Consider the following 16,375-nt stretch of genomic DNA (forward strand, 5'->3'; position numbering starts at 1 on the left):
GAGTTTAATAAGCCCTGTGATGACTGGATGGGAGGTGTGGTAGTTTGTAGCAAAGTTGTTAGGGCTGATGACTTCTCTCCTATCCTGGTAAGAATCCTTATTTCCAGGTTGAATGCCCCTGGCTCTGTCTTGATGGCTCTGTCCTGATGTAGCTCTAGGGGAGTTCAGAAAAGGCCCCTCCCAGCATTTGCGCCGCCCCTCCCACCCCACTCCAGTGTTCAAAATAGTAAAATACTATCCCTGTTCAGCTGATTCCTCAATATTCTTTGGGAGGGGCTTGGTGTAATATAGTAAACCACCAACTTTAGATTCTATATTTAATGACATTAATTTATTCTTTTATAAAATATGGCATGTCTTTCTGTGACCTGGCAGCCCATTACATTTTGTCTCTCTACCCTAAATAATCTCTGTGTCTGGATCCTTCAGAGGAATGCAGATGCTTAGAAGGTATAGATGATTAAAATGCCTGATACAGGAACTGTTGTTTCTCACTAAGCAAATTAGTTTCTGTCCTAAGTCTTACTTGCATGTTGACTGATCACTGTAGTTTGTAAGATACATTTTGTATTGTTTTTTGAGGCTGCGTGTGCCTATAATGATTGTTGAGCAAAATACCTAAGCAAGTACATTTTATTTGAATCAAATCTTAAATGTGCACACCCAGATTTGTAAACAATTTAGGAGTGCTTCATTTTGTTGACATATAAATCATTTATGCTCCACCCCCCCAAAGTGTGTGCATCCAGTTAATTTTCCTGGCAAAGTGGTGTTTGAAGATGACTTGGGAGGGCCTCCCTGGTGGCGCAGCGGTTGGTGCTGGGTTGCAAAGCTGCCCGCAGCCTCTGCAGCGCCGGTTCGATCCCCGGCTGCTCCGGAGGAGGGTCCCGCATGGCGCGCAGACCCCTCCTGCTGCCCGCTGCTCCCCTCAGCAGTGTACTTCATCACTCTGCCTCTTCTACTCTCCTCTATGACACTGGTGAATTCTCTCACCCTTCCGTGTCTCTGACTGTACCCAGTGCTTGTATAAATAAATAAATAAATCTTAAAAAACAAAAACAAAAAACAGGCATTCCTCACAGGTGCACTGGTAAAGGAAGTTCTACAGGGACTAAAGGAAGTTCTACAGGGAACTACAGGGAACTACAAGTTCTACAGGGAACTACAAGTTCTACAGGGTGGGGGTGGGAACAAACACTGCTTAAAAATGAACAATGATGTAAAATATATATAAATAAAAAATAAAATTATAAAAAAAAGATGACTTGGGAGACTGTTTCAAAGTTTAAAAAGGAAGGAGAGAGTAGCGTGATAGATCTGTTTCTGGATGAACTACAAATTGCTATTGTTTGCAAATGTTTGCATTGTTCGCCTAACCTTTGCCTAAAGTGTTTTAATACTGGAAGATTTACCAAGTGTGTATTATTTCTATTTTATGGATGAAGATTAAGTTGACAGAGTTTAAAGGAAACTTATTCATGCTAGAGGGTAACTTTACAGAAGTGACCCCAACTCACTGTCTCCTAGGACTGCCTTATATGCATTAAGAAAAAAAACAGAACTTCAAATCCAAACCTGCATTACTGTGGGCTTGTAGGCTGTTGTAATTAGAGATGGATATAAGTGGGAAGATTTACTAATGGCCCTGGGCCACAACCTCTTGACTGGCTGGTCCATCTGAAAGCCGAGCACCAAGGGCAGGTGGTGACAATTCAGCATTTTCCGGAAGGGAAGAAGGAGTGTTTCATTTGAAAAGAACCTTGTGAAATTGGGTACCCAAAAGCATCCTTTCTCCTGCTTTCTTTCTGGAGCAGAACAACCACCAGGGGGAGCCTGGAGAATTTGTAGATAGTTTCCTGGAGCTCCCAAAGGGGTTGGGAGTTCTGGTCTGTGGGGGAGCAGCAGGCAAGCTCCTAAGCCATTAAAATGCTCCTATTAAAAAAACCACAGGGCTTTGCAACTGTGTGTCACTTGAAAAACATCACTACCTCTTAATATTTTTTTTTTAAATTTTTTTTTAAAGATTTATTTATTTATTTATACAAGCACTGGGTACAGTCAGAAGCGCGGAGGGTGAGAGAATTCACCAGAGCCAGAGCGGGGAGCAGAGCAGGCAGACTGAAGTACACTGCTGAGGGGAGCAGCGGGCGGCAGGAGAGGTCTGCGCGCCATGTGGGACCCTCCTCTGGTGGCCGGGGAGCAGCCGGGGATCGAACCTGCGCCACAGAGGCTGCGGGCAGCTTCGCAACCCAGCACGCAACCGCTGCGCCACCGGGGAGGCCCACTTCTTAATATTTTTTAAGAAATCAAAAATATTACAAAGCATTCTGCATTCCTTTTATAGTGAGAAAATAATCATAATACTAAAATCATTAATGTAGTACAAAAAGAAAAATAAAAAAAAATCTTTTACTGATTTATAAGATTTCCATGTAAAATAATAAATTAAAATATTAAATTTAAAAAAATCTTTAAAGAATTAACATCTGAGAAAGATTTCATTCAGAAATGTAAAGATGATGGTGATGGGCTGTGGGTGATTTGGTGGTGGTACCCTATGGCGGCGATTCCTGATGAGAATCCTAATGTAACCACAATGAAAAAAATAAATTACTTAAAAAAAGAAAGAAAATGATCTTATAGGGTTTTTATATTAAAAAATATAGAACAATTTAAAGGTTGTCAAACGCTTCAGTGGATTTTTTTTTTTGAAAAGCACTTATGGCATTTAATGAATCTTCCTCCAAGTGGCTTCAGGCTACCAGGACACAGGCCCCTCCCACACCCTTAATCTTCTCAGCTCTTCTACTGACAATCACAGGCTGCTTTGGAAGCTTTCCCTTCCCCAGAACTTTGTAGTAGCCCTAGAACAGAGAAAAGAGTTATGTTACAACAGTTATCAGCCCTGCTGTGGATAAGCCTATCAGCCTTCTCCATTCAGGGGAAGGTCATGTTTCTGACCTGGGCACTACCAGGCGTACTGATTGCCCTTGCCAGTGAATCAAGACCAGCAGATTCTGTCCGAGAACTCTAGCACACCAGGACAAGAGCTGTGTCAGGATGTGACTCTAGTCTTGGGCTTTAGTGGTATTTTAATGGAAGGTCATATTATGATTTTTTTTATCTTGATATCTTATATTTTCCAAATATATTATATGTATATATTTTTATCACAAGTATTTTGAATGTTTAGAAAGGAGAAAAGGAAGAAAAAAAGAAATGCAAAGACGTATATCTTAAACCTGTCAGCATAATTCATTATGTGAATGATATAAAGGAGAAAGTAATATTACCGGATGACAAAGTATTTGAGACTCTCTAGCAATCATTCTTAATACTCTTTAGGTAAAATAAAGTTGTGGTAGAGGGGAAACTACCTAAATAATTGAAACTATGTGAAAACGAAAGGCAAGGTTATATTAAGTTGCCAATATACAAGGCATTTCCACTAAAATTAGGAACAGAATGAGATGCTTATTATTAGCTTTATTTAACATTGTTTTTGAGGCATTATCCAATACAGTATGGTAGGAGAATGAAACAGTATAATTTTAGAAAGAATCAAATTATTTGCAGAAATATGACTCCTTAGAAAATCTAGAAAGCAAGTTGAATTAATGTGAATTGGCTCAAGTGATTGGATAAAGGCAGACTAGGAGGTTTTTTCCCCCTCATGTGCTCACTTTACTTTTCTATAGCTTGTTTAATGTCCTTGTTGATCATGTCTACCCCCACCTCCAGTTTCTGGTTTGTCATGCCTCCTTCCCCAATTTTTTACTCTTAGCCAGAACTAAATAAAACAAAAATAAGCTTTTAGACTATGAGAAGCGTGAGTGGTGACCAGAAGGGGACGAGGAAGGGAGAGTGGGGCAGGAGGTTAGGTAAACAGGGTAAAGAGGTCTAGTTGTACAGTGAGGGACAGAGTTGGGTTGAAGAGTGGTGAACTCAGTGTGGTGAGTACAGATGTTGATGTTTAATACTGTACACATGACGTAGATTATAATGTGAACAAAAAAATTCGTTCTCAGGACTACTACCTAAAGGTTCAGTCAGCTTGCTAGAAGCAGCTCACAGAACTCAGGAAACCAGTTTACTCACTAGATCACCAGTTTATTACAAAGACTGTAACTCAGGAACAGTCGGTTGGAAGAGGTATGTGGGGCAAGCTGTGGGGAAGAGGCATACTTCGTGCCTTCTCGCCCATGTCCACGCTCACTGCCCCGCAGTTCTGTGAACCCACCTCAAGGGCTCTTGGGGACACACTGAAAGCCACTGACAGCTGGCCAAGGAGCTGTGCCTCTGGTGTTGTAGAAATAAATTCTACTTTTTCCCCAGGCAGAGGAAGAACAAGCGGTACTTCAGGAAGGGGGAGGGCAGGAGAAGCTTTATTACTCATGCGTGAGGTCCCAGACCTGAGCAGCCCCGTAAGGTCTGAGCACCCGGTTAAAGACCAAGGGTTCCTTTTACACACAACTGTGTCCAGATCTGTTACATGGATAACATCGTTTCTCAGCAGGCGCAACCATTTATGGCAAAGTCCCCTGACAAGGGGGGCAAGGCAAGGGGGGAAGATGCAGGCATACAGGTTTGGCCTTGGAGAGAGAGACCAGCTTGGCCGGCTGCCTGACCTTGTAGATAAGAGTGCTGAGGCCCTGGCCATGAGTCTAGAAAGGGAAGGAGCTGTAAATCAGCAAACTTGTTGATGATGCCTGCATTGGAGTGTTCATTGCTCCTGCTGGAATCTTTATTATTTCATTTGCTCAGTAATATATTTCGCTTCACTGGAAATCAGCTCTGCTCTCTATTAAAACTGGCTTCCCTAGTAACCAGACCTCATCCTTAGGTACTCCCCCAAAGGTCGCCCCATTAACAGAACAAGAGACCCCTTTTATCACTCTGCCCACTTTGAAAATTCTAAGTCATTGGAGTTGTGAGCCAGGAACAGTGAATGAAGACCAAGTGTGTGTGAAAAACAGGGTGGTGACGGCGTTTTAGGTCACTGGTAGGACTCCTGAAGGGTTGTGGCCCTCCAGTGTCTGGAAGATGGGGTACTCATTTTCCTTTAAAGGAAAGCCTGGCTGGTGACCTGGTTCCTTTCTTTCCCAGGAGCTGATTCTAGACAGGACTCCTGTGGTTAGAACTTAGGGAGACAGGACTCCTGTGGTTAGAAGGTCGGATCATTGCGTCCTTTGGGTAAATACCTAGGAGTGGAATTGCTGGATCCTATGGAAGCGCTATGTTTAGTAGGTCCAGAAATCTCCACACAGCTCTCCAAAGTGGTTGGACCAGTTTGCACTCCCACCAACAGTGCAGAAGAGTTCCTTTTTCTCCACACCCTCGCCAACATTTGTTATTGCTAGTTTTTTTAATATGTGCCATTCTCACTGGTGTGAGATGGTATCCCATTGTAGTTTTGATTTGCATTTCCCTGATTACAAGTGATGTTGAACTCCAGAGAGCACCTGCACCCCTATGTTTACAGCAGCACTATTTACAATAGCTAAGCTTTGGAAACAGCCCAAATGCCCAAAAATAGATGACTGGATCAAGAAGATGTGGTACATATACACCATGGAATATTACTCAGCAATCAAAAAAGATAAACACATGCAATTTGCAGCAACATGGATGGCGCTGGAAGGGATCATGCTCAGCGAAATAAGCCAGAAAGAAAAAGAAAAATACTGGATGGTCTCACTCATAGCAGGAATCTAGAAAACTTAAATAGGGGACCAGGAAAATGAATAACTATAAGAAAGTGAAAATCAAAATCAACAAAAAACTATGAACCAGAGACACTCTATGGGAGGTAGGGGGCGGGAGGGTAGGGATTGGGGTCAAAATAAGGGGGTTGCAATTGTATGGGGAATATAAAAATAAAATTTAAAAAAAAAGCTAAAAAAAAAAGAAGTTCGGGTCATTGCTAGGCAAGCAGGGGCTCTCACGCGGGCTGAGGGGTGACACAGTGGACCCTAACTGCAAATGTGAACGGGCAGCCAAGAAGAACCCTGCCTTTCAGCAGTCGGGAGGAGAGGACCAAATTCAACCAGCCACATCATGAAACAGCAGATGGCAGTTTAATGCAGGGCACAGAATGAACTTTACATCCTTAGAGATGTTTGCAAAGGTATTGTTATTGCCAGAAAAGGGGGAAAGAGTGTGGTGAAAAGGAAACTAAGTTTTTTTTTTTTTTTTATAGAGGCATGTTTTTCTTTCTTTCTTTCTTTCTTTGTTTGTTTGTTTTGTTTATACATGCACTGGGTACAGTCAGAAGCGCGGGAGGGTGAGAGAATTCACCAGAGCCAGAGCGGGGAGCAGAGCAGGCAGAAGGACCGAAGTACACTGCTGAGGGGAGCAGCGGGCGGCAGGATGCGCGCCATGTGGGACCCTCCTCCGGTGGCCAGGGAGCAGCCGGGGATCGAACCGGCGCTGCAGAGGCCGCAGGCAGCTTCGCAACCCAGCGCTCAACCGCTGCGCCACCGGGGAGGCCCGGAAACTAAGTTTTTGCTGTTAAAATCCATTCCGGCACTTGTCATGGGACCACCAATAGAGGACGTTGAGGTGATGTGGAGAAGAAAGTGTACCAGCACCTTCCCCACTCCCTCTTCCCCAGATCCTGCAGAAAAACACATCTGTCTAGTGGGGACACTCTGAGCCCCACGTGTTCATTCTGAGTGTGAGCACACAATCATGAAGGCATATAAGCCGGCCCTTCATGCTTCCATTTTTGACAACCAGTTTTTGGGGGTCTTTTTATTTCTTGGTTTTTAAAAAAAGATTTATTTATTTATGCATACAAGAACTGCGGTGAAGGCCAGAGGTGTGGGTGGGAGGGTAAGAGGATTCATCAGAGGCAGAGTGGGGAACAGAATGGGCAGATTGACCGAAATACACTGCTGAGGGGAGCAGCAGGTGAGACAGGAGAGGTCTGCTGCGCCATGTGAATTGCTCCCTGGCCAGGGATCGAACTCGTGCTGCAGTGGCTGCGGACCGCTTCATAGGTTGCGTCTTAACCCCTTTTGCCACCAGGGAGGCCCTGTTTGTTGGTTTTGTTGCTGTTCTGTTCAAGTGCGGCTGGTTCACATCCTCCTCAGTGTTTTGGAAGACTAGGGTCAACCCCTTTAGTGTAGTCCCTGTGTGGCACACCCGCCACTGAAGCACCCACAGTCCTCCACCAGAGAACAGACCACCAGTGCCTATTGCCCATTCCACTTCTCTATCAGCCGTCCACTCTGGATGGCCTGTGCCTGCTGTTGACATTACGGGCTGTGCAGTGTGTTCTTTGGTCTGAAGAAATGGTCGGCCATCAGAGTGGTCCGATAGCTTCTGTTCAGGTCTGTCTTACAGCACTGTCAGCATTTGCATCTACCACCAGGTTAGCACAGCCAGTCCACGCTCAGTGTCTATTCCTCCTGGGACTCTTTGTGGTCCCCCAGGGCTCCCTGGGAATCTGCCCCAGCAGTCTGCAATCTCTCTTGTGTGCTGGTGAAAAGAACACAGCCCACATCTGCATGGCTGCAGTGCCCACTGCCCCCTCATTTCATGGACCCAGCTGTACCCCTCAAGTGAGCACACAGGGCTACCAGCTTATTGATTCTAATCACCTTCTAAACCTGGATAGGAATTCCAGGCATCCACATGCCCCGCTGTACCCCTCAAGCTCCCATAGCGATTTCCACAGAGTGGGCCCCATACAGGTCAGGTTTCCAGTGACCTCCTGCCTGCCTGTTGGCTCACCCCCATCTTTTTCTGTTGCCTCTGGAAGGTTCTAATAGAAGACTGTATTCCAGTACTGAAGAGGTACGCCAAAGAAGGGAGGGAGTTTGACTATGTGATTAATGATTTGACTGCTGTTCCGATCTCCACATCTCCAGAAGAAGGTAGGTTCTCGTTTTTATTTGTTTTAACCAAGATATTGTTCATGGAGGTGTTTCTCTAGGCACCATGCGAGGAAGAAAGGATCTTAGAGATTGTCTAGTTAAGTTCCTTCATTTTTTCAAAGGTAGTTAATCTGAGGCCCTGGGGAAAGATGACCGGATTTGGCTTGTTCTGCCACTCAGTGAGCAAATTAGCAGTCATTTGAAACATTAACTAAGATGACTCATAATCAAATCACTGAAACTAGCTCCTTTGAAAATTTACATTATATTTTTAAGCTGCTTGGGACAAACTAGTGACCTTTCAAAGCAAGGTGGGAGACATTCTTCCTGCTGAGTTTGGGGGCTCCCACCTGCTGACACTGCAGGCCCTTTCTTAAAGCTGGTGGTCTTGCAGTTTTCAACCACTGCCTTTGGGTGGAATCTTTTTTGGTGTCATGAGAACAGTGCTAAGTGGATGTGCATTTGGTTTTGACCTTGCCCATGTTTGTGTGTGTGTGTGTGTGTGTGTGTCTGTCCATGTCACCCCATATGACAGTACAGTATGGTTCATGAGTAAGCTCAAATATTCAGCCTAAAACTCGTAGTTCTTTCTATTGGTATCATTGAAGTAATAGTGTGAATGTTTGACTTTGTGCTTCTGATGCATGAAATCCCTTATCGATGAGATTTAATTTTTTTAAATCCAGATTCCACATGGGAATTTCTCAGACTGATTCTTGACCTCTCAATGAAAGTACTGAAACAGGATGGGAAATATTTTACACAGGTAGGCTACCCATTTTCCACCAGAGCTTGAATTTTATATTTTGAACTTTGAATGTGTAGTCTTGATATTTAAGTCTTTAAGGATAGAACAGCATAATTGGATAATGTTCTTTCTGGCAGTAAGTTTCGTAGTAAGTGATCTACCTGTTATCTATTGGAACTTAATGATTTTTGTTATGTCCTGTTGCCACAACCATCCAGGTTTTACCAGCCCTGGGCTTTGACTGTAGTATGAACTGTTGTCACCAGATGGAGACACAGATTGCGTTTTTCCCTGCTTCCTGCTGCCCCATCATCTTCTAGCCAGCTTACCCATATAAATGTGATCCACTGCTTTGGCTGCAGTATGGGCTCCTGCCACAAGGTGGAAACCAGTTGCAGTGTGCTCATTCTCTGGGGGGTTCTTTATTTTAAAAGAAAGTTTGAAGTTTGTCTTTCCTGATAGGTTATAATAAAATGTTAAACATCCAAAACAAAATTTTGAAAATATGAGCAAAAGGCTTAATTGATGACTTAGTCTCACCACTTATTTAAAAAATCCATTGATTAATACAAGACAAGCACTTAAGTAGAATGGCAGTCGTCCCTGTGACACGTCGTCAGTTTTCAAGAGAATCCCGCCTCCCCTCTTCCCACCCCACCTTCCTTTTAAGTGTTATTTTTTTAAATGTCAGGAACTAGTAGAGAGGTCTTAAGTTTATTCTCCTAAGGGGGCATTTCAGCCAGATGCTGTATAGTTAACGGGATCTGAGATCAATAATGCTGAAAACATCCAGCACGGTTGGGAGACACCTTGAATTAGTCTCCAGCCCATCCTGGTTTTCTCCTCTTCCCCCTGCATGTAGGAGCACCCATCTCCCACCCCAGACTGGCAATTAATCCTAGGCCTTGTCCAGAAGCTTTAGGGGAACAGGTAATTGTGAATGAACTCTTTTCCTGTTGTTTTGGAGTGTTTGGGAACACAGCCTAGACTTGATTCTTTAAAGCAGGGATCTGCAAACTATAGGCCAAATCTCACCTACTTGTTTTTGGAAGGTTCCTTTGGCACAAGGCCACAGCCATTCCTGACTTGTCTTCCATGGCTGCTTCCCTGCTGCAGCAACTGCCCCGAATAGCTGTGATGGGGACATCTTCTGTTCTGCTCTTTAGAGAAAGTTTGCTAATCACACCTTACAGGAAGCCCACAATGAAACCTGCTCAGACAAAGTCCCCTTATTTGTGTAAAAGCAACCTGGATGATTCAGGGCTTTGAGTTGTTCCATGAGTGGCCATTTCTCAAGCAGAGCTCACCCATAGATTTGCAAATAGAAGGAAATCTCTCACAGCTTAAGTTGGGGATCTTTAACGGGCAGAGGATGAAAATAATTTGGTTCCTTGCAAACCAGTTTGTAGTAGATAGCAAGTAAATTAGGAAGACAGAGTGACTGTTTCTTAGCTTTAGTATTTGCTTGGTGGACAGCCTTCTTGGGGAACTGTGATCTCAGTGAGGAAAACTAATATGAATGCTTGCTTAAATGGTTACATGACCCTTTCTTAAATATGAATGATTGAGACTTTGATAACTTCCCTTTGTTAAATAGCATTTACAAAAAAATACATTATATGCCCAGGACTGTGTTTCTAAGAAGTGTTAAAAAAAAAAAAAAACTGTATTGGAAGATGTGTTAGGACATGTTTCTTGTCCCTGCGTGATCACTGTTGGAAACTCAAGGCGATCCTGTTTTATAATACCTGGGGTCAAACGGCACCTTGGAAGTCTGGCTGCCCCCCATAGGGAGAGCCATGCGCACTGGGCAGTGTCGCCTTTGGGGAAGCAGAAGCCCACCAGGATGGGACACGCGGCTGTACCAGTGGAGTTGCCACCGTGTCATCAGTGTAATACTTGCTTTAACTGCTGTGGAAGGCCCAGGAGACACCTGTGATTCCCCCACTCCCTCTCCTGGGAGTGGGGTGAGACATGAGATGGCAGCGTTGGTGGGCCTTTATTTGGCGACTGACAAAAACTAAATGTTCCTGCCTGACGTGCTTGCATCCCAGTGGTCACTATTATCACTGGCTGCCACGAAGCTGGGGGTGTCTTGAATTGGTGGGAATTGAGCCAGGGGGATTTGAGTTTGGAAGAATGGTGTTCGCGCGGCCAGGAGCCAGGTCCTGGGGCTTGACCTCCCTCCCCCTTCCCGCCGCTCCACATTTCAACCAAAATGATACATACAGAAAGATTGGTGTAAGCTGTGATGCCACAGTACTAACGCCCCTTGCCCTGCACTCGGGACCTGCACGCGGCGGCACCCTCGGCCCTCCCGTGCTGCCTAGCACTGGCTTCCTCTCGGGAGGCGCCCGCCCTTACTGTGAATTTTTTCCTATTTCTGAGCTATTCTTTATAGATTGTTTACATGTGTCATTTCCCAACTCATACATACTTTCGCTCTTTTTGAAATGGGTAAAAGTTGTATCTTTCAGGATATATTCTTCTGGACCTGTTTTTTATGTTACAAAAATTACACAAGCTGACTATTAAATTTAAGACAGAGAAACAATACAGACATCTTTTAGGGAGAACTTTCTAGAACTGAAGCTACTGAGTTGGGGTTTACCCTCAGGAGTTGCCCTCTCCTTGCCCCATTATTCTCTCTAATCCTTACTAGGTACTTTCTTCTTTGCTACTAGACTTGTGTGTTGAATCACTCACGAGTCATTCTTAAAAAAAAGCAGCTCCATTTAAATAAATACACAGGAATGTGAAATGCAACACGTTACTTTTTTGGAGTAGGTCTCTATTTGTGGTGAGTTTTTTCCTTTTTTAAATTGCTTTTTGACAGTGTTGGGGAAGAACTAATCAAAACTTTCCTGTTTCCTCACCACACTGTCTGAAGAGGTCCTCCCATGTGCCTCTATAAAAAGCGCACTGTCGCGTTGATGGTGGCAAGGAAAACCGTTGAACGGTGTGCCTTGGTGGCATTGCCATCCTGTAGCTTCCTCGGGGGTGATGTGTGTTCTAAAAACAGCCGGGCAGTGTTTTCTATTTGTGAATCTTAAATTACATGTGTGGTGTTTATATACTCTCCTGGTGAACTTGATGTTGAAACCAAATTATATGCTGGGGAAGGGCACTTTGGCCAAATCCACTGCAGGATCCCAGATGATGGGTTACTAAACAGGCTGGCACTGACGCATACGTCATGCTGAGCGAATGTGCTGAGTTAAAGCTGCCGAGGCCAGCTCTCCGAACGGTTCTCTCTCCCGCTTGCCCTTGGCAGGTCGGGTTGGTTGCTTTTGTAGTGCCATTCCCAGGAGTATTTGCATCACAGGTTATCATTATTTGTAAATAATTTCATCGTACATTGCTCTTGGCTATTTTGAGGCAAATTTAATAGTGAAGTTCTTGCGAAGAAATAGAATGAGCTCATAAAGTTTTTTGAATATTAAGAACTTCAGAGGTTAAAAGGAAATAGATAGCGTTGAATAACATTCTTTTAAATCTGTTCTGAAAAGCACTTGGGAGAAAATTTGCTAAAATGAGGGCAAACTAACCCAGACCTACGGAATGAAAGTCTGCATTGTAACAAGATCTGCTGTGATTCATATGCGTAAGAGGGCTAGAGCTGCAGTGCTTCTAGAACTAGGACCATGTGGAATTCTTTCCGTAATTCTACTGTGTCTTCACCAGCTTCTGACTCTCCACCTTCTCTTCTTCATGGTCACAGAGTGACTGCTACAGCTCCAACTCCAAATGTCACATCTGGGTTGTAAGCTAGAAGAAAGTTGAAGGGGTGGGTCACTCTGTTTATCCTTGATTGTCCAGAATAAGAAAACGTTCCCAAGCAGATGCCCGCTATCTCTTTGCTGGGGACCAAAAAGTGGTGGCAAGAAGGGGAGAAAAATTAGAACATTGAAGTTGAGAGAAAATATTTGGTAAGGAGTGAAACTGGGGAATCGCTTTAGTATGTATCCTGAGTAAATTTTTGTCCTCTAATGCCGTAAATTGTGGGTCTGGGGGAGAAATTACAGGATATGGATTCATCCTTTGTCAATATTTTACACTCTTCAGAGGGCCATGGTGAGAGGCATTCTGGAAATCAAGAACATTATCTTTTTGATACTTCATTCTCTGCACAATAGTGTCTATTATTGGAAAAACTGATTTTGAATGGGTTATGTATGAATCTTTGCTAATTGCATGGTGTTGATACAATGACTGTGTCACTAATGAGAAATTGGTCTCACTGCTTTCTATTGCTTCATACTCCAATAATTTGAAATGGCTTGGTAAATGAGGTGGAAGGATAATGAGCTAATGGATCTATAAATAGAATTCAATGCAGTTTGTGAAAGTACAGAAGCCTTATCTCATTTTCAGAGGTGAACTTTTATCTAAAGCCAGAATTGTTCTCATTTAGTAGAGACCATCAAGTGAGTGGCCCCTTAGCGGAACTCCGTGACTCCATTGTTGGCTTTTCTCTCTTTGATTTAGGGGAACTGTGTCAATTTGACTGAAGCCCTGTCGCTCTATGAAGAACAGCTCGGACACCTGTATTGTCCTGTGGAATTCTCAAAGGAAACCGTCTGTGTCCCTTCATACTTGGAATTGTATCCTTTGACAGTAGCATTGTGCTGCCAGCTAGGACAGCTGAGTGAATCCCAGGCTGGTTTAACATTTTGAGTCTCAAGAAGAAACAGCATTTGCTTGTTAGTATAGAAAGCCCTGGTTGTCTTTCAAACAAGGTTGTACATTGGAATCCCTTGGGAGCTTTAAAGCAATACAGATTCCTGGCTCCCACCCCCAGAGATTCTGGGGTGTGGCCTGCTACAGCTCCCCAGGAGTTGTTAATGATGTAGTGCTCTGCTGCAGCATCACCTGGAACTGGGCAGACACGCCAGAAACTCAACCCGACTTCCCATTGGTAGGCCAGCAAACATGTTTACGGGGAGGCCTGTTCTTCTTGAATCACCTGTTCTTATTCCTTGACTCCCTGTCCAGGTGGGTTTTCTACACTGTTTGGAAGAAGGCTAAACCTTGAAGGTCGGCTCGCTCTGATCACGCGTGCTGCAGACGGTCCTCCTGACCTTCACACGCTATACATGACATCGAAACAAGTCAGGCAATTGATTGTGAATTCCTTCCAGTTTTCTTTTTTTAATTATTATTTTTAATTTAAAAAAAGCGAATGGAAAATGTATATTTTGATGAGCTAGGGTGTTATTTTTTGAAAGTCAGCTGAAGGATGATTAGACACCACAGCGAAAGCTGCTAAATGCACTGAAACCCTAGAATGTGATTTTTGTTACTTTTTTTTTCTGTGTGGGCCTCTTTTTTTTTTTTTGTTCGTTCGTTTGTTTGGTAGCCTTTCAATTTGCTTGTTTGGAGGAATGGACATCATTGTTTTTATTCTGGAGGGAAGTTCTTGTTGGTGTTTCTTTTCCCAAAAATTGACTTAAAGATTAAAATTTGGTGCTTACAAGAAAGTTAAAAAAAAAAAAAAGAGAATACCAATGAATCAATTAAAATCACAAAAGAAATTGTGTGTGTGTGTGCTGTTTTATTTCAGTTTTTATTTCAGTCCAGTCCCCTCCATCTAGCTTCTGATCTCACAGAACAAAGGTGTCTCCTGGTCTTTTTTTTTTAGTTTGGTTATATCACTCAGTACCATTTATCTCTTTATAATAGGATGGCCTTAGGGCCTTTTTTGAACAGAAGTAATGACTTCATTTACCACTGGAGGTAAATGATGCACAGGCTATTACATCCACCAGTTCTTCATTACAAAATTGACCTGAGGATAGGGAACGATTTGGCCTCACTATAAAGTTGAAAGTCAAAAGCTTATTTCTGTTCCCACTCTTACCTGTGTATTAGGTGTGGAATAAAGATCATTTTGGATTCCTGCTGTGAATTTTGGGCAAGGTGTTTGGATGCAGAGATAGCAATAAATTTGGCTGGAGGGGCCCATGATGTGCACCTCGAACATGAGGAAAGTGCATGTAACTAACAACGTGGCAGTGGATTTGTGGGTAATAATCCACATCAAGATTGAATATTGAGCTGTCCGATAATCACTGAGTATTGTTTATATGAAAGGTTTTTGCTTTATCAATGGGATAGGTTCATTTATGGTGAATTTGCAGTAAGCCTTAAAAACGAAATATTCAGTGCCTGTTTTGAGATAGAATATTTGTCAACTCAGAACATTTTTCCTCCCATGATAGGTTCTTGGTATATGATAGATACCCTTTAAAAATGAGTGTGTCTACTCCCCCGCTCTTGTTTCTTACTAGACTGGCACAGGAGAAGAAACGACATAGAATAAGAGGAGTTAGTCATGTGCAAACTAGATAGGCTTTCAACAAATTTCTCTTGGTTGAAAACAGCATAGGTAAACATGAAGAATCTACCCACCCCCCTTGGGATTGTCTACCATGCTTTGCAAAGGTTCTGTATACTGTGAGATTGAAAACAATGGTTACTGTTACTGTTAGTATACCATTTTGGATTGATAGAATGGTTTCCATTTTAGAAAAGATGCCTGAATATGGTGTTATTAATTTGTAGGCATAACTTTATACTTGAAGACTGGCTTGATGCCAAGGCTAAATCCACGGATAAATCTGGTGACATATAGGTCCTGCCTGCCAAGAGCCTAAAGTTAGAAATGAGGTAAATCAAGTTGTGCCATGCCACATGCTATACATTTGGGAATGGGTAAGGGTATGGGAAGAAGAAAGGAATGGAAATGTTTTTTTATTTGGGGTGATGATAAATTCTGACTCTACTCATTTCGTTGTATTGGAGAAAGGATGCTACCTGTTTTGAACATCTCTTTGTAATTATTTTAAAAGAAAAGCTTGCAAGTTGAACTCTAAAAACAGCTACATTTTGCTGCATTGTAAGGAAATGTTCTAGGATCCAGCCATTGCTGTTTTACTTAAAGTGGATGTTGTGTCAGAATGTTATGGTCGCCTTTATGATTTAAAACAGTATACCCTATTATCATAGACCTACTTTTTAGTTAAAGACAAGTCACATAGTTGTTTAAATTCTATTCAACACACCAGATATCAAGAATTGGTTTACTGGGCCTCCCCGGTGTGCAGCGGTTGAGCGCTGGGTTGTAAAGCTGCCCGCGGCCTCAGCAGTGCCGATTCAATCCCCGGCCGCTGGGTGAGGGTCCCACATGGCACGCAGACCTCTCCTGCCACCCGCTGCTCCCCTCAGCAGTGTATTTCATCAGTCTGCCTGTTCTGTACCCTGCTCTGGCTCTGGTGAATCCTCTCACCCTCCCGTGCTTCTGACTGTACCCAGTGCTTGTATAAATAAATAAATACATCTTTAAAAAAATTAAAACAAATTGGTTTAGGACTAAAACATGCTATTTTCCCCATTCCATTTATCAAATTCCACCCAGATCCATTATAGATCATGTTTTAATATAAGCGTGGGTGTATTTGAGGCCTCTATATTCTGGTGTATTGGTCTTTTTGTGTCTTTGCACTAATGCCTTGTTATCTTAATTGTAATAATTACACAACAATCTAGAAAGCAAAAAAAAAAAAAAAGAAAGGCTCCTTTCTCCTGATAATGGGATTGACTATTTTGTAAAAACTTACTTGACTGTGATTAAGTGCTGGGTGAAGTGTGGGTTGCCATAGTTATTGTACTGGGTGAGGCCAGTGCTGATATCAAAATAAAATGCTACACTGCTCCTTCCTGTGTAGCTGAACAGCCAGGTCCTTGC

General features: G+C 43.0%; 1 protein-coding gene across 2 annotated transcripts in view; it reads left to right on the forward strand.

Moving 5' to 3' along the window:
• SMS (spermine synthase) overlaps positions 1-13,663 on the forward strand; it is a gene marked incomplete at its 3' end in the record, with an annotated part of 45,854 nt that extends 32,191 nt beyond the window's left edge. For both annotated transcript variants that reach the window (XM_084259170.1, XM_084259171.1), the window contains 4 exons: positions 7,766-7,880; positions 8,567-8,646; positions 13,117-13,232; positions 13,624-13,663. In XM_084259170.1, coding sequence (XP_084115296.1) covers positions 7,766-7,880; positions 8,567-8,646; positions 13,117-13,232; positions 13,624-13,663 — 351 coding nt within the window. The remainder of the gene's footprint in view (positions 1-7,765; positions 7,881-8,566; positions 8,647-13,116; positions 13,233-13,623) is intronic.
• Positions 13,664-16,375: the final 2,712 nt, after the last annotated feature.

This window comes from Talpa europaea (genome assembly GCF_964194135.1).
Source record: "Talpa europaea genome assembly, chromosome: X".
NCBI classification, from domain to species: domain Eukaryota; kingdom Metazoa; phylum Chordata; class Mammalia; order Eulipotyphla; family Talpidae; genus Talpa; species Talpa europaea.